Here is a 15387-nt window from a genome sequence, read left to right on the forward strand (position 1 = left end):
GCTGTGACCAGCATATGATGCATCAATGTACAGAGTTTGAGCAGTCATTTCCCACATATTACCTGACAGTGAAGAGAAGTCAATAGCGTCTGCAAGATCATTAACAAAAGCAGAAATGAACTATGCACAGATAGAGAAAAATGCTCTAGAAATAATTTTTAACATCGGACAATTCTACAAATTTCTGTACAGCAGGAATTTGTCCTACTAACAGACTATCCCTAGAGACTATGTCTGTAGGAGGGCTGTTTGGCTGCTTCTCATATATGCGGGTTAAATCGACTGGAGAGGCAGTTGGAGTCTCTGAGGAGCATACAGGGAGCACAGAATGTGATGGATAGTAGCTTCAGAGAGGTTGTCACACTGCAGGTTCAGCCAGGTAGATGGGTGACTATCAGGAGAGGTAGGAGTCTTCTGTGGCTATCCTTCTCTCAGACAGATATACGATTTTAGCTATTATTGGGGAGGATAGTCTCTTAAAGAAAAATAGCAATGTGCGCCAAGAATGAATCTTCGGTTAAGTGGGGTTTGTCAGGGCTCAAAAGAATAATTGTTATAGGGGACTGTCCCGTCAGGTGCACTGAATGGAGATTCTGTGGCCATGAGCAAGCATTCAGGATGGTATGTTAGCCCCTTGGTGCCAGGGTCCAGGATATCTCAGAATGGTTGCAGCATATTGTCAAAGGGGAGAGTGAGAAGTTGATGCTGTTGTGCACATTGGTAAAACACAACATGGTTAGAGAAAGGGTTGAGGCTTTGCAGAGTGACCATGGAAGTTAGGTAGGAGGTTAAAAAGCAGCTTCTCAAAAGGTAGTAATCTTTGGATTACTCCAGGTGCCGTGTGATGGTGAGAGTAGGAATAAGAAGATAGGTTGGATAAGTCAGTGGCGGAGGGAATGGTGCAGTGGGCATGGATTCAGATTTTCGATTATTGGGATGTCTTCTGGTGCAAAGAGACCTGTTCAAAAGGGATTGGCTTCACCCGAACTGGAGGGAGACCAATATCCTGGTGGAGAAATTTGCTAATTTTATTTGGGAGCCTTTGAACTAGTAGGGAGGGGTGGTGGAGGGATCCTAAGTAGTAGTAAGAATAGAGAGACAGAACAGCACGGTTTGAAAGTTAAACAGAGCATGTTAATTAGACAAGGCAGACACGAGCAAGTCAGGGAACAAGTAACTCTTAAGGATTAGCTATTTATTTCAATGCAAGAAGTCTGACAAGAAAGATGGCTGAACTCAGGGCATGTATGGGAACATGGGATTGGTACATTATAGCTACTACAGAAACATGGCTGAGGTGGAACTCAGAATATGAAGTGGATGATCATGTTGGTGGGATTGTACTACAGGCTTCCTGATAGTCAGTAGGAAACTGAGGTGCAAATCTGTAGAGAGAAAACAGATGTGTGTAAGATTAATAGCCATCGCATGGTGTTGAACTGGGGTGGACAAAGCCAGAAGTCACACAACACCAGGTTATAGTTCAACAGGTTTATTTAAAATCACTAGTTTTTGGACTGCCAGAGGATGTGAGTTATAAGGAGAGGCTGGAATAGGCTGGGACAGTGTGGGATGTTGAGGAATGACCGTATAGAAGTTTAGAAAATCATGAAGGACATAGAGAAGGTGAGTAGCAAAGGCCTTTTCCCCAAGGTAAGGGAGTTCAAAACTAGAAAGCATAACTGTAAGGTGAGAGGGGCAAGATTTAAAAGAAACCCAAGTGGCAACTTTTTCACACACAGGGCGGCACCTGTGTGGAATGAACTGCCAAAGGAAGTGGTAGATGCTGGTGCAGTTAGAACATTTAAAAAACATTTGGACAGGTACTTGAATAGGATAAGTTTAGAGGGATATGGGCCAAATGCCAGCTAGTGGACTTGTTTAGTTTGGGAAACTTGGTTGGCATAGATGAGTTGGGCCAAAGAATCTGTTTCCAGGCTATATGACTCTATGACTCTGTAACAGACCATTGACCACAATATATGGAGCTCAGTCGGGGATACCTTTTTCAGCAGTGAGCCAAAAGCTGAAGTTGGGTTTGTTGCTATCAGCTCACATTTATAAACTTATCTATCAGCAATCTAATTTGCATGGGGAGGCTGATGGACTCTTGGGATTACCTTTGCCAAATAAGTCGACTACAAACATTCCTAATGTAAACATTTTCTGCTACAACAAGCCCGACCTGGGCTTACATATACTGCAAGTGAAAACATCCTTTTACCAAAATAATGAATCAGGAGTCATATTATAGCAAGACGACCTCATGAAAACTTGTGATGGCCTTTTTAAGAAAGAAACTACCTGCAACTTTTCAATTGCTAATCAATCAGCCTGCCCCAAGAAAAGAACTTCCCAGTCTGATTACTCCAGCTTTTGATTTGGACTCCACTAAAAAAGCAAGAACACTGACAAATTGTATCCTCTATGTTGTAGTCATTGCTAATTGAATGTTCTCTTTGTATTCAAAATCTCTATTTTCTTTTAAGTGTGCTAATAAAGAAAGATTGCTAGGAATAAATTTGGATTTGATAGGAATATAGCTCTGAGTGTTTCTCTTCTACTTTCAATCCGCAGGGGTCTATTTGCTAACCACTGTAGAAATCCTGATCAGGATAGGGCTCCTTGGTGCTTCACAACTGACCCCTTGGTCCGATGGGAATACTGCAGGATTTCAAAGTGTGACACTGCACCATCTCAACCTCCCTCTATAATGCCTGTACATGGAGGAAGCAGTGAGGCCTTGCAAGCACCTGATGGTCAATCAGGTAACTCGAACCACCTTCACTGGGAAGGAATAAATCTAGTCATCACAAAAACTTGTAATTGTGTTACAATAATAAAGCATTGCAGCATGTGTTCAAAAGGCAATTAATCTAATCACGTTTAAACTGACCAACACATCTGCTTAAATAATTAATTGCACCAGGTTTGGGATGTTTTGTCTTGCAATACTGAGCAAACCCACATAGGAAGAATAAAATGAGAGACATGAGGGCTGCATACTAAAAATTTTCCATTTGATTCTGGTTGCCTACTGCTTTCACTGGGTCAAGAGTCATTGTGAGCTCTGACCTGAGGCTCACTGAAGGTAATGTTGCTTTTACAATTTAAACTCCTCCTAGGTGAGATCCTGAAGGCTCTGAGAAACCAGTCGAGTAAATTGGTTTACGGACTTTGTGGGAAACCTTTAATGCAGTCTGGAATATCTTGACAGATAAGTTTATAAGGTCATACCAGTGTGTCCTCATATTCCTCCAGCCTGTAAGCAACAATTGACATTCTTATAAGTGGTCCTGCCTCCTTTAGAATCCTATTCTATGAATGAAATAATATTGATTGTTACAAATATATCACAACTGGAAGTAAGATTAGAATCAGATTAAAGTATCTTACCCATGGTGCAATGAACCAGGTGAGTCTATTGCCACAAATTTCAGTAGATCATGTTTGTACATTAAACAGCAATCCCACTGTGCTTACAAATGTAAATGTAAAATAAAAATTTAATAACTTTGGTACTTAACAATATAATTAAATTTAAATTATGTGTTATCTGTTGATGTGTTTTTTTCTTCAATTAGTGGTGTTGATTTATTGTGTACTCCCACCTTCTGAATTGCCCAAAATGATGCTTCATTTCCAAAGCATGTGGCCTCTGTCATCGACTATATTGACTTATCTCCCAGCAGTGATATTTTTGACTTTTCCTTTGATTTATAATTTCCCTCCCGGTGACAGGTTAGTTCAGCATATCTGCTCAATCTGAAAATGTATAAACCTGGATGCTACACTTCCATATGGCTCTGATTTATAGTTTTAGAACATAGAACATAGAACATAGAAAGGTACAGCATAGTACAGGCCCTTCAGCCCACGATATTGTGCCGTGGAATAATCCTAATCCAAAAACAAAATAACCTAACCTACATTCCCCTCAATTCACTGCTGTCCATGTGCATGTCCAGCAGTTGCTTAAATGTCACTAATGACTCTGCTTCCACGACTACCACTGGTAAACTATTCCATGCGCTCACAACTCTCTGGGTGAAGAACCTCCCTCTGATGTCTCCTCTATACCTTCCTCCTAACACCTTAAAACTATGACCCCTCGTGGCAGTCAATCCTGCCCTGGGGAAAAGTCTCTGGCTATTGAATCTATCCATGCCTCTCATTACCTTGTACACCTCGATCAGGTCGCCTTGCTTCCTCCTTCTCGCCAGAGAGAAAAGTCCGAGTTGAGTCAACCTCTCCTCATAAGACAAGCCCTCCAGTCCAGGCAGCATCCTGGTAAACTTCCTTTGCACCCTCTCCAAAGCCTCCACATCTTTCCTATAATTGGGTGACCAGAACTGGACACCATATTCCAAGTGTGGTCTCACCAGGGTTTTGTAGAGCTGCAGCATAACCTCGCGGCTCTTAAACTCGATCCCCCTGTTAATGAAAGCCAAAACACCATATGCTTTCTTAACAACCTTATCCACCTGGGTGGCAACTTTGAGGGAGAATACATTTTGTAATGAAAATACATTTTGTATGAAAATAGAAAAGTATAGTTTTCTTTCGTATTCTAATGGGTTTTCAGCACATTTAAGTTTTCTCATTTCTGTGATGCTGCATTGAAAAACAGGGAGATCATTTTTTAAAAATTGTATTTTGCCAGATTGCCGAGTAGGTAATGGAGTGACATATCGTGGGACAAGATCAACCACATCTAGTGGAAGAACATGCCAACATTGGTCAGCGATGACACCCCATTTTCATACCGTCTTCACTGCTGAATCAAATCCTGATGCCGGACTGGAGGAAGATGTAAGTTTTCTGTATGGCCTGCAGGTTTGTCAGGATTTTCACCACAAAACGTAAACATTAACCCTCGGAGATAACAAGGTGTAGAGCTGGATGAACACAGCAGGCCAAACAGCACCAGAGGAGCAGGAAGGCTGACGTTTCCGGCCTAGACCCTTCTTCAGAAATTTTTCTAGGCCCGAAACGTCAGCCTTCCTGCTTCTCTGATGCAGCTTGGCCTGCCGTGTTCATCCAGCTCTACACCTTGTTATCGCAGATTCTCTAGCATCTTCAGTTCCTACTATCTCTGAAACAACATTAATCCCTCTACCAGCAGCTTGGAGACTTGAGATTTTATAATTAAGTTCAATGGATTGTAGAAATTAATCTTGGTTTGTTGCCACATGTTCTTGTGCCTTGGACCTAATCCAGAAAAGAAGATAGTGGCAGCAAACTACCCCAACCATTTTTGTGGACTTGATGGGCCAAAGGGGTTTTTGCTATGTTGTGAAACTCTATGACCATATGTCTCAATGACTTTGATAAGTACTGCCACTGCATCACTCTGTTTTATTCCTTATGAATTTCTCTTAAGACATCAAATTTCTTAAATCTAATTCTATCCTTTGTGGTGCCACAGTGCCCTTTGAATTATTTTAGAGATTTCAGCTTTAATCAAAATTGTTCTAAGGAAAGGTCACCAGACCCAATAGGTTAACTCTGTTTTTTCCCTTTACACATGCTGCCAGACCTGCTGAGCTTTTCCAGCAACTTTGTTTTTGTTCCTGTTGTTAATGAAGTTTTGGTCCTCTCATAAGGCATATAAATATGCACAAAAACTAGAAATAATTGAGGTACCTTCTAGAACATTGGATAATATTGGGGGAAATTTAGAATTCATTCCTAATCTAATTGATAGGGACTGTAAGCTTTAATCATGAATTATTTGTGTGAACTGCCCATGCCATTACATTTTGGCTGATTGTATAACATTCTGTACAGCATTTCATCAATCACAGCAAAATAATTTTCATTTTTACTAGTCCATTGGTGAAAGGATTTCCAGCTGCAGTGTTCATGATCACAATGTTCATATTTTCATGCATGCCTCTGAGCTCGTCATTTAGCAAATTCCACTCCACTATCAGTCAGAAGTGTTGCTGGTGTCTCATGTGTGATCCTTATATATTTCTCCAAGGGCTGCATTTTACACTGCAGGTAGGTTCTCACTCACTAGCATAACCATTGGGTACAAGCCTGCCTCTGTTTGGGTGATTCAACCCACTTTAATGTTTTGGGTGATAGCCCTTTAATTAATATGAGGTGGTTCTTAAATTTATCTTCAGGAAGGTGTTGTCTCTCAGAGAGTTGCCAGACAATTGGAGGTCAGCAACAATATCTAACTTAGTAATGTAACTTGTACCTGATTATTATCATGCAACAAATAACATCTTACTGAAACAGCAGGCACCTCTTATTAAGACCCACTCATGGTTTTTTTTCTCAAAGTGTAAACTAAGTAGGACATTAGATCTCATCCACAATTTCTGCAGACCTGAATGTCTTGGTCAGCCTATTTGTGAATGAATATGCATGTGCATTGAGATTTAAATCTGGTATAATTTAAATTTACAAATCAGCAATTCATCAGTTCAGCCACTTGTTAAAGGATAATATTGTTACAATAAGTGTGTTTTGTTTTTCTGCTCATTGATAAAACCTGATATGTGTTTCTTTTATCTTAGATAGTGGTCAAAGTCCAACAAATGAACCACTGTATTGATTAAATTGATCTTTTATACATTTATGACGACTTATAGAATAGTCGGACTTGATTTTCAGTCTTCCCATTAGGATCATGAAAAAGAATAAATAGAATATATGAACATATCAATTGGGAGCAAGAGTAGTCCATTTGGTCCCTCTGTTTTGCTTTTCAATAAAATATCTTTTTGTGGTTACAAGACCACCGAAACAATGTTCTCAGCTATGACTGAAGGCCAATTGATCTGACAAGTATTTGAGGTTTATTACACTTGATTGACATGTTTGGGCCCTAATCTCTGTCATTCCTTCTTAAAACTGTCTTTGCCTCTCCTTTTCCTTTACAAGACACCCAAAAACCTAATTCTTTGAATTGCTTACGTGACCTAGAGCCAAATATTGTCTGATTATCCCTATGTACAACACCAAGGGATGTTTTTACTGGATTAATAATGTTATATAACTGCAACTTGGTGTTATTTCAATACATTTTGTTTTAATTGCAGTATTGCAGAAATCCGGATGAAGACCCCAATGGTCCGTGGTGTTATACAACAGATCCCCAAAAAAGATATGATTCCTGTGATGATATTCCCATATGTGGTAAGTTCTACTTTTGAATTAATTCTATGTACATTTTGCAAACTACATTTCCTAACATTAACAATTTACCTCTGCGTAATGTTGTTGCCATAGTTTAAATTTTGCATTGGCAAATGATTAATGGTATGATATACTTCCCCTGCAGACTAAAAGCTGCAAAAACATTTATGCTGACTTTATTTATATGGCATGAAGATCATGCCAGTGCACTTCTCAAAAATGGGAAAGTAAATGTCTTCCTTCTTCAGTCACATTGACACTGAGATTTACTGGAATAAGGGAAAGGAGTTGGGCCAGATTAGACAGGCATTTGAGCCATAAGAGAGTTGAGGGTCGTAGGGAACTGACAGGAAAGTGGAAGTAAAATCATAATCTTATTATACGGCAAAGGAGGGTCAAAGGGCTGAATGACCAGCTCCTATTTATGTTTCGTATAATCGTACGATCTTATGGCAGTAGTGATGTAACAGGATGAGTGGTGGCAGGAGTACTGGTTTAGTAATGGCCAGGAAATAATAAAGTGAGGTATGATGCAAGTTAAACCCAAATTTACCAGCAGAGCTACAGTTAATATTTTTGCCCATTTCTTGAGCAGTGACCAGGGTGAGGGGCTATTCAGCAAGACTCCAGGAGTGAAGACAAAAAGAAAATTGAATAACTATGCAGGAGGCAAATAGTCATGGAGAAGTGGCTTGGCCAGATCATGAATTGTGCTGGGGATGAGGATTGAGAAAGTTCACAAATTGAGGATTAGACCGCAGTTTTGTGGAAGATGATGTGTCATGGGAACGTTGCAGGCCATTGGAGATGGTGGCATTGAGGGAGAGTTTGTAGGCTTGCAGGAGATCACAGCATCACTAGGGAGGTCGAATTTGAGTCAAGGGGAGATGACCAGGCTGAAGTAGAGAAAGCAGGGTCATTGGAAGTTTATATTGTTATTGGGAGATTGTGAATTGGTAGGAGAGTTAAAATCTCTGGGGATTGTGGGTGTGAGGTGGGCAATCACAGCAACAGGGGAGGACCACAGATTGGGTGAAAATTGTACATCATGAGAAATAGGTGTCATCGGGAGAGATTGTGATGTCTAAGCTCTCATTTGTCAGAGGTTTTCGATCAGGGTTAAAGAGTGATTCGAGTTGTAGGTTGGTGAGCTAACAGATTGGGATGGGGTGGAATGGAGACTTCAGATTGTGTGAGGGATTTGATTGTTAAACAGGTTTACATAGTAGGATGGAGACTGTTCAGAGGGAATGCTAGATCTGACTGTTCTTGCCTCTATGGGAAATCTGATCCAGAATTATTAAATCAATTGCAATTAGCATATTGAAATAACTAACATAACTGCTGACAGCAGGTTAGTCACTCCTTAAGGAATGAGGATAAACTCATGATGGAAGCAAGTTCTCAAATGTTGGGGCTAGACTAGTCACTTATAAACAAAACTGTTAGAAATAATTAGAATACTTGAATAGTCCACTCAATTTGAGTTGTATAAATGTAAATATTGTGAACTATACCCAAGGAGATCAAAATATTTATTGCTTGACATTATCTTAAAGTAGACTTTAAGGAAATTGAGAGGGCTACATACTAAAAATGCTTTCTTCTTATTGAAGAAGGTAATTGATTCAGCATAAATTTCTCTAAACAATGTATGTTATATATGCTGTACAAAGCTTTGATTGAATGTCCTGAAAAATTGAGACACCAAACCCAATCAATGAATTGAAAAAGAAGTCATTACGGTACCATATTTTCAATGTGGACTTGAGAGCCTAATATCTGGATAAATTCTGAGTACCAATGCTTTACCTGCTTGCATGTAATCTTTAAACTGAATTGTTTAATCAGTTAGGAGGCGACCTCAATATCTAGTTAGAGGCGCTGAGCACCTTGAGGAGGCAGAAGTTGCCTGTTTGGAACTGTAGCATGTTGGAGGCTGCCAGTGCCTTGTCAATTAATCAGGAAGCTCATAGAAGTGAAACTAGAAGACAGCTGCTCATGTCAGCGATAGCTGGACCCACGGATTTGCTTTCAAGACAACTGAAGAATTAATTATTTTGGAAGTGTGGTGAACAATTTAAGGGAAGGCAATAGTCTAGTGGTATTATCACTAGATTATTAATCCAGGAATTCAGTTAATGCTCTGGGAACCTGTGTCCAAATCCCACCAGTGCAGCTGATGGAATATAAATTCAATTAAAAAAAACTGGAATTAAGAAACTACTTGTGACCATGAAACCATTATCAATTGTTAGTAAAACCTTTTGGGTCCTTCAGGGAAAGAAATCTGTAATCCACACATGGTCTGGTCTATATGTGACTCCAGACCCCACAGCAATGTGGTTGACTCTCAACTGCCTCTGAATTGGCCTAGCAAGCCACTCAGTTCAAGGGCAGCTAGGGATGGGCAACAAATGCTGGCCTGACAGCGATGCATTCATCCCATGAGTGAATTTAAAAAAGAATAGCAGCTGTGCACTCATATACAGAAGGCTGTGTGGGTGTGCTGGAAAAAAACATTTGAAGATCACATTTGGTAACAGACATGGTTGTTGAGGCAGGTGAACATGTTCCAAGCCTTTGGAAATTTGAAACTTAACTGCCCCTGTCAGTAACATTTGTGCCACCAAAGTGCTATCCCCAATGAGAGAATGTAACCAGCTCTCCTGACAGTGCAATCATTGAATGTCCCTCATCATCAATATCCTTGGGGGAGGGGGGGGGGGTTACCATAGAGCTGAAGCTTATCTGAAACAGCTATAAAAATACAGTGGCTACAAGAACATCTTGCATCCCTTTGTCTCCCTAAAGCCAAAAAACACGTCAGGAAGGTGATGGAATGTTGTCTATTTATGTGGAAGAATACAACTCTAACAGCAATACTCAACACTATCAAGGAAAGAGTCGTCTGTTTAACTGTCACCCCATCTAGAAACTTAAATATTCACTTGCTTCACTACCAGTGGCAACATTGTGTACCGTCTACAAGATAAACTGCAGCAACTTTCTAAGCCTCCTTTGATAGCATCTTCCAAAATTTGAAACCTCTACTACCATGAAGGAAAAGACCAGTAGCATGAGAAAAGCACCACTTATAAATCAAGGAGACACTGTATTCTGTCATAACTCACTGGGATAGTGCGCTGGAAATCGAGCCCCACAATTCTGGATTTTTCACAAAAGTTGTATATTTTAAAATAAGTATATAAACTTCCTCAATGTATCTGATTTTCAGAGCTGGTTGATAGAAAACACAGAGCTGGTTTCTATACATAGTGATAATTATTATTCATTACAAGTAATTAGATTCTAGCTACAGGTAAACCATTGGCATAGAAGGTTATTATTTAAGACTCTAATTCTACACACACAATCACACACACACACACACACACACACACACACACACACACACACACACACACACACGCGTATAGACAAGGGAAAAGAAAACACATGGATAAAGGGGAAATCTGTAAAAATGGTTCAGTAGTCTTTGTTTCCAAGTTCTGCTGAGTTGGTTCTTGCTGATCTAAAAGTTTCTTCTTGGCTTTTCTTTTCCATATGCTTTCCCTGGTTTGCTAAAGTAACAGGGTGGCTGGTTCCCTTATAAAATTGCTTCTGATTTGTCAATTAAAAGTAATAACTTACAGCAACTGTTGAAGGAAAGATTAACTAGCTTCCTTCAGGTTTAAAATGAGTTTTGACTACAGAGAACAGAGACTTATTGGAAATCAAATCTTTCCTCTGTGTCTTCTCTGCTCCAAGATGTTCAGTTACTTGAAAACCAAATACAAGGCCTTTGTCTTCAATAACTGATAGTGACCATAGTGTCCGTAGTGTCAATTTCTTGATGCCACCCAGCTGTATCTGTGCACAGAACCCATCAGCTTCAATTATTGCTTGGTCAGACTTGTACAAACAGAATGCATACCAGAAGTGTCAGGACAGTTGCTTTTCAAAACATGCAGCCATCCTTTGAAACACTGGTTTTAAAATAGATCTTACTCATTTTTGGTTCATAATATTCCAAAATGAAAAAATAAAAAGACATAGTCACTACATGCTTCCATCCTTAAGGAAATGAGGCATTATTTCAAAAGAGTGTTTCATTTGAAAACATGTGATATACAAACAACAAAACACAGAATTTACATCCATTCTTCCTCCTCCTCTTAAACAGACTTACAGTCTTGTATTTCTTAAACCTTTATTTTTGCTGAACATGTTACATTTGGAACAATGCATCTGTGATTGCATTATCTTTTATGGTAATATGAATGATCTTTACATTAACTGGTTGTAATTAAAGACTCCATCTGAATAGTCTTGATTACTGATTTTTAAACTTCTCAATGAAGGCTAGTGGATTATGATCAGTGTAATTAACATTTTTGTGTTTCTTTGTCAGATATAGATTTCAAAGTGCTGAAGACTCAACAACAGTTCCAAAATCTCTTTTTCTAAAGTAGATTATCTTCCAATATTGTATATTTTCTTAGAGAAATACTCAACTAGTTTCTATATTCCCAACTCATCATCCTATAACATGAAAGCACACACCCCTTCAAATTTCTGATAAAATTCACACATTCCTAAAATCCTCATGATCTCTTAATTAGTTCTAGAAACAGGGGATTCTATTCAAGCCTTTACTTTCACTGTCCTTGATAACACTTGTCTTTGTCTGACAATATGTAGGAAGTAAATTATTCTTGCATACAAGAATTTACTTTTGGCAAGAATTTATTGCTAAACCAGCCAACTTATAATTATTCAAACACATTCTTCAACTTATTTCACATGTTCTTCCCAAGCACTACTATATACAACGGCAACCAAATACACTGTACAGTTACAAATTTCAGCTACAACTTGATTCATAAGCCTCTGAAATATAGCTGGGCCACTCTTTAAACCAAATTGGATTATTTGATATTGGTATATGCTATTTGGTGTAGCAAAGTCAATATTTCAATCTTTCTAAAGCCCTTGCAGGTACCCCTTCAATAGGTCAGTTGTAGAAACAAAGGAGGCACTGCCAACACTATCAATGCAACCTTCCAATCGTGGAATTGGGTATTTCTCATATTTGCATTTTTGTAGGCTGTACAAAGTCATGTTGATCCATCCAGTTTAGGAACCAACACTACGGAACCACAGCTGCTTTGACTATGTTCAATCAAATGGTTCTCCAGATGTATAAATCTTTGTTTCCTCCTGAGATTTTGTTTCTTGATTCAGCTGATAAGAATATTGTTTTATTGGACCTGACTCATTAAACAACATCATGCCAGAAAATGAAGGTCCCGAGCTGAAATCTCAACTTTGTTGCTCCTCTGATGGAGGGAGCTGCCTGACCTGCTGTGTTCCTCCAGCTCCAAAACTGTGGTGTTTTTAAAAACTAGATTAGCTTTTTCTCTAATCTCTCCCTGTCTCTAATTTGTCTTAAAATAATTGTTTCTGGGAATGGATTCTCACACCCATAATTGCAAGGAGATATGCTGTGCTACTCAAAATATCCCCTCATGATGTCTGAGCTGTACCACTATTTTGATAAACAATTGTTCATACTTTGCCTACAGGTACATATGAAGATGTGCCCACTTCATGAGAATTCAGTATAATGACATTCATTAACTTCTTCAGCCTCAGTGTGAGCTATCTGTACAAACATGCTTAACTCTGGATCTGTGTCCCAGTCCACAATCAATGAATATGTGCCAAAAACCCCTTTTAAACTATTTACATTCTTAAGTAGAGTTTCATAATTCCTAACATCTGTATTTGGTATTACTGTGGTCTCTGGTGATGGACTTTGTTCAGCTGAAAAATTACTAGGAAACCATTCTGTTTCTTTAGCTTCAGCTGGACTCTCCATGATTACATGTGAAGCTATGATTTTCACTCCTGCTAAAATAATTTCCCAACTACTCCAACTATTAGTGCAGACAAAAGTTACACTCAGTTAGACTCTGTACAATGGAACAAGGGCATAATCTTCACCTATTCCATTTACCAACACTTTGGCTTTGTTTGAACTCTCTGGAGGAAAAACTAAATCCTTCATCAACAAGAGAGTTTGAGTAGCTCCCATATCCTTCAGTATCATTCTGGTTTTAAGTGCTTCCTTTGAAGAAAAAGGGGTTATCTTCCTTCCAGGTAAAAACTCTTCACATCTTTCACCTACTCTATGTATTCTTCTGCACTCTCAATCATGTGTACCTCTGATCTCTTAGTTGTACATAAAACTACAACCTGATCCATAGTCTTTTCTCAAATACCGAAAGGACTGGTTGCCCAATCCAAAACATCAACTTTGATTTCTCTTCACAGATGCTGCTAGGCCTGCTGAACTTTACCAGCAACTTCTGCTTTTGTTTGTGGTCTTTTCTTTCTGAGGTTCCTTTTTTGACAGATTTTACATGCTTCAATAAGCCCCATGTTTCTCTATTTCAATTTCCAGGACTTGGAATGAATGTACTCTAGCTTGTTACCATGGAAAGACCTTGGCTTCTGATTTTTACCTCCACCCCCTGTACCTTCCTTCCCAATCTGAGAAGGAGACCTTGGGGTGCTGTCAGCTGTCCATTCTTACCTTGGCTACCAAATCAAGCTGGTAATTTACTAACCTTGTCACAAACAGTCAGTGAAAAAGTGAGCAAGGCCCTCCATGTCAACCGGGTATAACTTTAGTTGTTGCACCTGTAAATTACCCACAGTGCACCATGTCACTGAAGAGTATGAGCATTGAAGCTGTCTTGGTAACAGTGTGATTGAGTGTTATTACCAGGTGAGCAATCTACAAATTTTAGTTAATAATCCAGAGAATATGAATCCATAATCCCAATCTGGTAATTTGAGACTTTGTAATTATTTAAATTTAGAAATAGACAGTTAATTAAAAAGTGACTGTGAAGCAAATGGGTTGTTGTAAAACTTAGGAAAGCAAACCAGTTATGAATATCTAGTCAAATGAATGTGTCACCCAACCCAACACCAAAGTGGTTGACTATTAACTGCTTTGTGAAATGTTCTAGCTAGCTGCTTATTTTAACAGACAGGCAAAAATATTGGCCTTGTTTACTAAACCCATCCTTAGAGGATTAGTATTTGAAATTCAAACATTCCAGAATGTGTGAACTCACTTACAGTTATTGGTTTAATTCAGTCAGTCACAGCTATGGCCCAAGGTGGATTAATTTAAGGTCATGAAACGTTACATGTCAGGGCGAGGGGAAAAAAAACATGCAGCAGTAATCTTAGCCTTTAGGCTTGAATTGTCTTTCATTTGATTATTGAAGATGATCGTGCCCGTCCCAAAATAATGTGGCATCAAGCTGACCATGTTAGCAATGGGATCCTGACGATGCTGGTGGAAGGAGATGTGAGCAGAAAATGAATAAAAGAGTTAAATTATCTTTTTGTGATTCTAGGACAAGAGCCTAATGAATGTGGAAGGCCTATTGTTGAACCCAAGAAATGTTTTGGAAGAATTGTTGGTGGCTGTATATCCAAGCCATATTCCTGGCCTTGGCAAGTTAGCCTTCGCACCAAGTAAGTGATTTGCCTCAAAAACATATGATAACATATCTTTCTGACATAATTTACAAGTGAAGTCCATGCTGTTAATCAGTGTTACAGAGTAAAGTCTTTAACTTTACCAGCCACGTAAATACTATGGCTACAAGCCACATGGAACCTAACATTTCAGGTCTAGATGACTCTTTGTGGATGCTGTCTGGCCCACTGTGTTCACCAGCACTTTCTTGTTTTCAGTTTAGATTCCAGCTTCTGCAGTAATTTGCTTCTAGACACATGGAATTCACAAAGTCATAGAACCCTATAGCACAGAGACAGACCCTTTGGCCTAAACTGGTCCATGCCAATCAAAATGTCCATCCACACTAACCCCATTTCCCTGCACTTGGCCCATATCCTTCTAAACCCTTCCTATCCATGTATTTGTCCAAATGTCTTTTAAATGTTGATAATGTGCCCGCCTCAACCACTTCCAGTATTACTCCCTGGTTCCTACCATCAAGCAAATTGTATATCCAATTTGCCGTCTCTTCCTGGGTTCCATATTATTTAACCTCCCAAAGCAGCCTACCATGTGGGAACCTTATCAAAGGCCTTACTGAAATTCATATAGACTACATCTACCACCCTGCCCTCATCAATCTTCCTGGTCACTTCATCGAAGAACAAATTTGTGAGACATGATCT

The 15387-nt window shown here is 39.2% G+C and overlaps 1 protein-coding gene across 1 annotated transcript in view; it reads left to right on the forward strand.

Annotated features, from left to right (window-relative positions):
* Positions 1 to 15387, forward strand: part of plg (plasminogen) — a 219310-nt gene that overhangs the window by 48191 nt on the left and 155732 nt on the right. Inside the window, exons 9-12 of the mRNA XM_048536068.2 lie at positions 2578 to 2768; positions 4664 to 4812; positions 7059 to 7155; positions 14595 to 14715. Coding sequence (XP_048392025.2) covers positions 2578 to 2768; positions 4664 to 4812; positions 7059 to 7155; positions 14595 to 14715 — 558 coding nt within the window. The remainder of the gene's footprint in view (positions 1 to 2577; positions 2769 to 4663; positions 4813 to 7058; positions 7156 to 14594; positions 14716 to 15387) is intronic.

The sequence above is a fragment of the Stegostoma tigrinum genome, chromosome 9, assembly GCF_030684315.1.
Source record: "Stegostoma tigrinum isolate sSteTig4 chromosome 9, sSteTig4.hap1, whole genome shotgun sequence".
NCBI lineage: Eukaryota > Metazoa > Chordata > Chondrichthyes > Orectolobiformes > Stegostomatidae > Stegostoma > Stegostoma tigrinum.